We start from the raw sequence: 9,473 nt of genomic DNA on the forward strand, positions 1-9,473 counted from the left end.
CTGTGGACCTAGGAATACTTGTACTCTAAGTCACTTAAATTGTGTGTATATATATATATATATATGTACCTTTGTGAGATCAATGAAATCAATAAGTTATAATTCTATACTATGCCTCTCTTTCCCCCACGAATACAACCCTCAGCCTCCCTTTCTCTTTGACAAAAACACACCCAGTGAACCAAAAAATAGTAAGGTATAGGATTACGGGGTCACAATTGAAACAGAGCTTTAATCCACCTAAAATCGACTCGTCACACCAGTAGCTCTCTTTGTGCCTCTCTTTCCCTCTTGGACACGTGAATAAACCCTCAGCTTTCCTCCTCTCTCTAACAAAAACATACCCAATGAACAAAAAAAAAGGTATGAATTACACCGGATCTCAACAACCCGGTTCTACATGTGAGCTTGTGAACTCATAATTGTTGGATTCCTGTCCGCACTCAGGGTGCGCACATTATAAACGCCCTATAACATTTGACTTTTGGACCGAGTAATCATTTTTCCTAGAACTTTTTACTGGTAGTGAGTAGGAAGAAACTCAAGACGGAGTTCTTCCTCTTTAGCAACCCAAACACGCACAAAACCAATTATGCCTTCACTGGCAATGGAAAGCAACGCATGTCAAATTTTTGTCAAATAAATTCCCAATGGAAGGCAAGTTTTACTGCTTGAGCATTTCCGAATCGTCTGTTAATACCAAAAGAAAGCTATTTCGAAAGAAAAATAATAATGATAAAAACATAAAAGAAAAGGCAAATACAAAGCAGATTGAATTCATCAAACTCAGAGCAAAATCATACATTCACATATGAAAGGTTTTGTTGTCAATGCAAATAATGGTATATGTATATATATTCAACAGAATGTGCTATATCACAAACAAATACAAAAATAATAAGGGCAAAATCTGCCCCCCACCCACCTAAAATATCAAGTGAACCACTGAATAAAGATTGAGTGCAATACCACAATATGGTATTGTACATCACCCAGCCTTTCGCATTTTTCAGAAACCATTCTTTCGAAAACCCTATAACCCCTCAATGCCCTACACAAACAATTACAAGAGAAGAAGGGGAATAAAGAAAACGGAAATATAAGAGAATTCCGACCAGGCACCTTGGTGGCCAACAGAAGCCTCTCGATAAAATTCAATCAAAATTCCACCATCACCAATGCATAGTCTTTCTTCGAGAGAAGAAGCTGATATCCTTCTTCCCATGTGACAAATGATTTGGTTGCCAAATGACGTAACTCAAAGCAGAAGAGTCACTTAAGGGTTTCAAAAAAGCTCCTCCGAATTGAACTTGTTCCAAGCTTCCTACATTGTGCCATAATTCAAGGACTGCAATTTCAGAAGCTTGTACAATAGTACTAGTGCCACAGCAAAATAGGCTTGTATAATAATACACGATCAAATAATCTAATTGGACATCAAACCAACAGTAATGGGAGAATCACGAACAGCTTTTCTACAAACAATTTCTTCCATAAAAGTGGTCCTTTATGTTTTGGAAACCCATCAGTTTGGTCCTTCGCATAAAGGACCCATCAGTTTGGTCATCAAAATTGTCCTTGCCATCTACTTCCATTAAAAACTCATTAGTGTGCTGATGTGCCATTTGTGTGGGACCCACGAAACAAATTATGTGATGCCATATGGATTAAATACATAAAAATAAATAAATTTTTAAAAATAGGATAGAATTTTAGAAAACACCTTGAAATTTTGAAAACCCAAAAAGATTTAAATGAAGAGAATGGGGTCGGTTGGGGAACGGGGAAATCTGGGTGGGTAGGGGAGGGGGCGATGGCAGGAGAACTGGAGAGGGAAAGTGAGAAAGAAGTTTGGGTCAGTCTGGCCGATTCTAATGCCTTCTGATAGTGAAGCCTTTCTCAATACAAGGGGTATATTGCTTGCAGAAGGGGGTGGGGCGAAATCTGGGCCAGGAATGGTGTGATTGGTGGTTTGAAGAGAGGGAGAGTGGTGGGTTCCTTTTTTAACTTTTCTATAAAAAAAAATTAAAAAAAATTAAAAATTAAAAATAAAAACAAACAAACCTTAAAGATTTCTGTGTATACATATACATAAGACAAGTGTTTCTCAAGCAAAAGAAAAATCATGGACACCAAACTAATTAGCAGAAAACTATAGATGGTCTCTTTCTCGTATGCTAGATTGCTAGTATGCCCCGGTGTTAATTTACAAAAATTCAAAACATGTGCAGTCTTTTAGTTTTATCAACAGAAGAACGAATCAATAGACCATGGAACTGTGATGAATGAGGGACGGATGTCTCCATCAAGTTCTTCGCCACAGAAGCACAACTTTTTAATTTCTTTTTAAATTTTTACCGTACTTTTTTCTTTTTAAATTATTATTTTGGTTTAATCTATGTCTTAATTTGTTTTGTGGGCCCAACACAAATGCACATCAGTACTCTGACAGACGTTTTAACTGAAGTAGAAGGCATGTACAATTTTTATGACCAGAGCAATAGATGGACCAAACTGATGAGTTGGAAGCATAAAGGACCAATCTGATGAGTTGCCAAAACATAAAGGACCATTTGTGATCAGACAAAAAGAAAAAAAAAAAAAAAAAGGATAATGATAAAAACCCAAACATTATACCTTAAGGAGGTCGAACACCTTCTCGGCTATATACTTCTGTTGAAGATTAGCACCCTTTTGTTGTACCTTATCGGGATGAATGCACAAAGTTGCCTTCCTATATACTTTCTTAACTGAAGCAGCAGTAATCATATCCGTTAAAGAAACTGGCTGCCAACCACACTCAGGCCACAGCACCTGACGATCAGTCAACAATTCAGGTCAGTGTAAGCAGCACAAGTATTACAAACTGTGGAACCATTCAATATTCAAAGTATATCCAACGAAACAACTTGAACTGATTTGGCATTCCACCAAACATCCTTCCCAACTGCCAGTAGAAAATCTGCAGTCTGACCACCGCCATATGAAGACAAGAACACTGACCAACAGAAAAACATCTAACGAGGTTTCCCACAAATCTCCATCTAGTTTACTTTGGAGATAAGGCTGTCCAAACCAAAAAAACAGCCTTAAATGGGATCTAGCATGATACTAAATGTTTTCCAATGCAAGCACGTGCCAAGGACCCTTTTCAACACTCTCTAGTAAAAATTCACCAATAATTTTAGCCATCGATTAACCTACAACCCTCCTCATAAGTCATAACCAACCACAGAAACCAGTGGTCCGTAAAGAAAGACCCCACAACTCCAAACCCCCATCCATGCACTCTAAACCTCAATACATTTAAAAGAAAAAAGAATATCATAATGTGGAGCACAATATTTCAACATACATATTGCATTGTTGAAAGTAGAGCACGCAAGTTCCCCTCTTTCCCTACAGCCCAACGCTTGATCTCAACATCTAGTGATTCGGCAATCCTCTGAAGACATGTACAAGGATAAACAATCAGCGACAACTCCATAAACGTCATGTGAGTTTCAGTACGGCTCAGAAGCTAAGGCATGAAGAGAAATAAACAACATGCAAATAAAAGTAAACATATTCATAGATACAAAAATTGATGACAAGCCAAAATACTATGCCAACTCACGAATTATAAAATCACACTTACAAGTGATATCACTAGCATCCTAGGCAATATTAATCACACATATAAAAATGAAAACAAGTAACTTTACATTCACGTCTTATGAATCAATGCCAACATATTTACATCTTTGGTTGATAAACTTACACACACATATAAACATATGTACACAAATCGCATGTGAATATTGTTCTTTATATAAGACACTAATAGTCTGTATGCATGTGCATGTAGGAGGAGTGAGTTGGTTTTACTGCAGATATAGTTGAGAATGAGGTCGAACTTCTATGCCAGAGAAATCTGAATTTGATTTCAAACACACCAGAACAGAACTTTTATGTTATATTCTTTTTAGTCATTGTTTTTGGGTCATTCAACTCAGTATCAGTAACTAGAAGACAGGACAGAGCCTAGCACAACCTTAGATTGGATCAACTCTAGGTCAATGACAACATGCCTTAAACCCACCTTAAACCCATATTGCACGTACACCATAGTCTATACATCCAATTAGACAAAAAGATGCAACACATAGAACACATTGGGAGAATGGAAGATAGATTTACATGTCTCTCAGCTTGTTCTCTTTGGGCTTGAAGGTCCCTCTCATTCTTTTCAGCAAGTGCTTTCAACTGAAAATCAAAGACAACAATCAGAGCTTCTCAGAAATGATAATAAAGTTAAACATAGCACAAACAAGTGTGTGCATTATATAAATTCGTTCAAATCTGGGGAACATACAGTGAGATTTACATTGTATTTCACAATCCAAACCATCAAGCTATTACGTCTTCCCTCAAAGATCATCCTTTCAAAATATCACTCAATATCCAAAATGGTTGATATTTTAGTGTTTCTTGAAAATACCATGTTCGTCTATTTTCTTCGCTACAATTGGATGTCTTAATTATTTCCATTGTGTCTTAAGTTTTTGCAGGGATGATCTTTGAATATTGACTTAAGAAAATAGATTGTTTGAATCATTGAAATAAAATTCGGACTGGGTTCCACAAGGTGTCCTTCAAATAGGGTTATTTGGGAAATCCCTCAATATAAGGGGACTGGAGGAACATGTATCTATTCCAACTTTATTCACGGGAACAAAATATAAATATATAAATATATGTAAATCTAACGAAGAAACCACATACCGTACGCTCCTGGGTCCTTTGGTGTCGTTCCAACCTGGCTCGTCGCCTTTCTTCAGTCTCTCCTTCAACATCCTGGAACTCTCCTCCAGAAGATGGAGCAGCTTTTCACCAAAATTAGTAAAGTTCAGCAGAAGCAAGATTTTACAATGAAACACAACAGTATTTACACTCAAATAACTGAACTGAACTACAAGTTCCAAACTACCTCCAAAAATTGCTGAAAGATCATCAACAATATTTGTAGTTGAATTTGCTTTCCTTATGTTCGAGGATGCAGTGCTCGATGCCTTTGGCACTTCAGGCTCTTGCCTATTCTGAAATGGATCCTGAAAATATACAACCACCTAGTCAAAACATGATTTTCAAATGCTAATGAAAAAGAATTTTACAATATTGTCCTTACCGATGAGTTAGCCCTAGGTCGTGGTGCACTGCTAGCTCGCCCCATGTTGAAAAAGTGCTCAAGATCATTGTCACTCCTTTGCTGGTTTGCCCTTGCTGCAGCAGCAGCTCTTTCTCGAGCCTCCGCAGCAGCCCTTTCTCGAGCCTCCGCAGCAGCCCTTTCTCGAGCCTCCGCAGCAGCCCTTTCTACCGCAGCACGTTCAGCTCTTGTTCGTGCTTCAGCTCCAGCCCTAGCTGCAGCAGCTCTCTCTCTTGCTTCCCTCTCCTTTACTTCTGCATTTGCTCTTTCTCTGGCTTCTGCAGCAGCCTTTTCTGCTCTTTCCTTTGCCTCTGCTGCAGCTCTTTCTCGAGCTTCACTTTGAGCTCTCTGAACAGCAGCCCTTTCAGCACGTTCTCTAGCTTCAGCGGTTGCCTTGTCTACAGCTGCTCTCTCTGCTTTAGCCCTTTCAGCTTTCATGCGAGCTTCAGTAGCTGCTCTCTCTCGTGCTTCCCTAGTAGCCCTTTCCACAGCTTGTCTGGCCTTATCCCTTTCCAACTCCATTTCCCTTGTTCTCTCCCTTTCCTTTTCAAGTCTCCGTTGTTCTCTCTCTTTCTCTTCCCACACCCTCTCAATTTCCTTCTCTTTCTCCACTCTACTTTGTTCCATATTTTCCTCTTCACCTTCCCTCTGCAGCCGTTCACTGTCAAACCTCTCCAGGTTTTCTTGCAAAGCTTTTTCATCCTTTTCCAGCTGTGCTTCTTTACTTCTAGCAGCCCTTGTACTTCCTCTCTCTCTCACTTCCTTCGCATGTCTGAATTTAGCCTCAGCTCTATCCATAGCCTCTTTCATGGCAGCAGCAACTGAATTCATCTCCAATTCTTCACCAGCAAGACCATTTGCATGTTCAGAAAAGTTATTCTGGTTCTTACCCCTGGCAAAATCTTCAAGTTCATCAATTGTAGAGGCACTCGAGCCTCTCGCTGCAGCAGCAGCTGACTTCGGAGCTTGAAAGAACTGTGTAGAAGATTCACTAGCCTTCCTTCTCGCATTTGTGGAAGCAGGGGAACCCATTCTTGCCTTTGAAACCTGCACTGGTCTTGGAGGAGGAGGTCTTGACGGTGGTGGAGCACTAGTGGGCTGAGTCATTAGAGGGATCTCCGATACAGTAAGCCATACATTATCAGATGAATCCATGTTTTCTTCAGATCTTGGAGACCTATCCACTTGTACATTTACTTCCTTAGGACTAGGATTTACATAGGAAGGTGGAGACATCGTTTGACCAGATGATTTCTGAGAATCACTTGAGACTGAAGGCATGTCAAACAGGGTCTGATGAGAATCCCAATGATCTTCAATAGGAACCTTCTTCTGAGACAGGTTATCTGGACTTCTCACAGAAGGCTTCTCAGTTGATTCTTTACCAGTTGAAGCTCTGCTGTTATTTACGCTTGTATCTGCCTTTAAATTGCCACTATCATTTCCCCTGTTATTTCTCCCTGAAGAAAATGCTGGGACTGACTTTCCAAGGCCATCAAAGGGATCGATATCATCAAATGCTCGCCCATTATTAACAGATGGACTATCAACCTTCGAGCTTCCTGATTTGGAAAGTCTGCTTATTTCTTCCAAGGGGTCACCATACTGCCCTGATACTACAAAAGGATCTTCCATCACCTTGGAGTTTGTTTTAGACACGTTATTGGCAGCCGTTTCAGGGGGCCAATTGGCCTCTGACGTTGACCTGATACATGAAAAGACAGTACAGATGCATAAATGGAACAAGATTCTGACTTGAAATGAACATGAACTTCTTGTCGCATTTACACAGGAAGCAATGCAACTTAAAGATGTTGATAAATTTACAAATAAATCACGACACTGTAAGTAAAAAATGAAAGAACATCAATTTAACGGCATACACCTCACACTTTCATGCTAGTATAAGGTCAGGCTTGCCCCAAACTTTTAAGTTTAATTTTTTTTTAATTTAACTGAATGTTTATCAGTGCTTATCCCTGTGAAATAATATATGCGTAAGCACAATACTATATGAATCAATTCACATATATACGGAAATCTTGTCTTTCCAGACTAATTGATGAGGTTGATTATTGTTTGAAGAAATGGTCACAATCCTGAAAGAAAAAAGTATAACCAGTCAAATTCACAATCAACTAAGGCTTCTCCTTATCTCTTGTTTGAAATAACTATACCTACTTTTCTAGTGAAGCAAAGGGGATTATGCTTCATTACCCTTCATAGTACAATATGACAATGAATTTGAAGAAAAAGGATTGCACTTTCATCTATATGGTTTCTTTTCCTCCTTATACCTGTGAGTTTAGTGCCTTATTTTTCACTCCGCGCAGTTCAAGGTAGTCACAACAGAACATTGCAGAATCAAAATCTGAAATCTCAGCTTATGTCAAACATTGTTGGAGGGTAAGAAACCTGACTAGGAAATACCCAGTGAATTACACAATTTTCCTTTTGAAAGTACAAAATTAGCAACAGACCATACATGATCTTTCAATGTCCATGTCTGCATTTCAACCAATCCAATGTCAACCATCAAAAGTGAAGCATCACTTGGTGCATCACTATCATTCCTCAGGACTTGGGAATAAATGCCAATTCAAGACAAAATACAGAGAAAGCCATATTAGTATAAACTTTCAAACTCAACGTGCAAGTTGACCCTAATGTGGGTAATGCAAATCGATCCAAATTATTCATCATACAATTTTCTGTGCTTAACCAGTTTTCGGCTACATATCCAATAGAAGATTTACCATAATTTTCGACAACGCATAATTCGTCTCATACAATTGATCTAATTTGAGCTACTTGTGCTTGATCAAAGAAGAAAAGAACATGTTCTCTAAACACAAAAGCAGAACCCATGAATATGCATTAATGTTGGCTAATACCAATACCTTTCACTCGGGGAAATACCACCTCCAAACCCAGGTAGCAAATCATCGAAACCAGGCACGCCCTTCTCCGTTTTAACCGATCCTCTGGACCCTGAGCTTTTCGATTGGGGCTCGGCCTTCCCAAACCCACCAAGAAGATCATCAAACCCACTACTTCTACTACTCCCTTTGGACGGCGGGGACGTCACAGACGAGAAAACGTCCTCGTACTTAACTTTCGCAGCCGTGCTCTTCAGCCCCGGAACGCCGTCGAAAATGTCGTCATCGTAAACAGGTTTATCATAAACGGGCCCCGGATTCGACGACTTTGGAACCGAATCAGCAGGCCCGCCAAACATTGAATCGAAGTTGAAGGCCGCGTCCTCGCCGCGGCTCTCCAATTTGCCGGGATACCGCGCCGACCCGCCAAAGATATCGCCAAAGTCTTGACCTTTCGAGGGTCCGAATATCGAATCGCGATCGTCGACGACTGACCCACTAAAGGAATTGGTGGCGCGAGCTGATTGGGAGGTCCCAGTAGATCTGAGATCAAAATTTGAGGACTTTGAAGAAGAATTAGCAGAAGAAGCAGACATTGGGGCCGATTTGCCAGAGGGCTTGAAGCCGTAATCGGAAGCCAAGAGACCCTCGAAGTCGTTCATGGCGATTGGGATTTCTGGGTATCCCTCTCTCTCCTTCCTCCTCGTGTTATTGGTTTTTGGCTGTACAAAACCGAATGGAAGGATCTCTGAATTCTCTCAAAGGGTAGATGTGGAATTATGTGAAAAGTTAAAGGAGGATCATGTTGCAGAAGAGGAAGGGGGGTGTTGGGAGATCTTGAGGGGGGGGGAGAGAGAGAGAGAGAGAGAGAGAGAGAGAGAGAGAGATCAGGTGAGGGAGGAGGGTAGAACAGGAATCTGACCTCCTTTTTATTTTTTATTTATTTATTTATTTTTTTTTTTTTTTTTTTTTTTTTTTTTTTTTAAAAAAAAGAGTTTAGAATCCTTTTGAATCCTTTTTCTTTGTTTATTTGAATTTTTCTTTTTTCTCTTAGTTTCTTCTTGTCTTTCGTCTTGATGATAAAAATGATGTAAGGTCATTTCGAACCGAATAGCTCTATTCATAATCATAGTACTATAAAAATTTATTTTTTAATGAACAAAATTAGACCATACTCTTTCAATAGATTAAACATAGCTCCCTCAACAATTAATTAGTTTTAAATTATTCTTTAAAATTTATTGGTTGATTTAACTTGGCTTGGTTGTAAACTCATTCCAAAAAAACCTTTTGGGTTTGATAAATGTGGGACCATGATTTTCCAGGATCAGGATAAGGCTAATTTGAATACAGTTACCTCAAAAGTCTGGTCATGGACTTACCAGCTCTGAACGGAGCTGTATCAAACG

General features: G+C 39.4%; 1 protein-coding gene across 2 annotated transcripts; it reads right to left on the reverse strand.

The window, feature by feature from the left end:
• Positions 1 to 819: 819 nt before the first annotated feature.
• LOC148699397 (auxilin-related protein 2-like) lies at positions 820 to 9,130 on the reverse strand. 2 transcript variants are annotated; one of them, XM_088699869.1, is made up of 9 exons: positions 8,086 to 8,951; positions 5,336 to 6,890; positions 5,168 to 5,287; positions 4,970 to 5,090; positions 4,765 to 4,865; positions 4,180 to 4,245; positions 3,356 to 3,445; positions 2,638 to 2,814; positions 820 to 1,324 (listed from the first exon to the last, which is right to left on the reverse strand). In XM_088699869.1, exons 1-9 carry the CDS (start codon positions 8,724 to 8,726, stop codon positions 1,286 to 1,288), a joined length of 2,910 nt encoding a protein of 969 aa, XP_088555995.1. In that variant the 5' UTR covers positions 8,727 to 8,951; the 3' UTR covers positions 820 to 1,285. The 2 variants fall into 2 exon arrangements, with proteins under 2 accessions (XP_088555995.1, XP_088555990.1); XM_088699864.1 differs by having other exon boundaries at positions 5,168 to 6,890; positions 8,086 to 9,130.
• Positions 9,131 to 9,473: the final 343 nt, after the last annotated feature.

Source organism: Pyrus communis, chromosome 1 (assembly GCF_041283825.1).
Source record: "Pyrus communis isolate YQ-2024b chromosome 1, ASM4128382v1, whole genome shotgun sequence".
NCBI lineage: Eukaryota > Viridiplantae > Streptophyta > Magnoliopsida > Rosales > Rosaceae > Pyrus > Pyrus communis.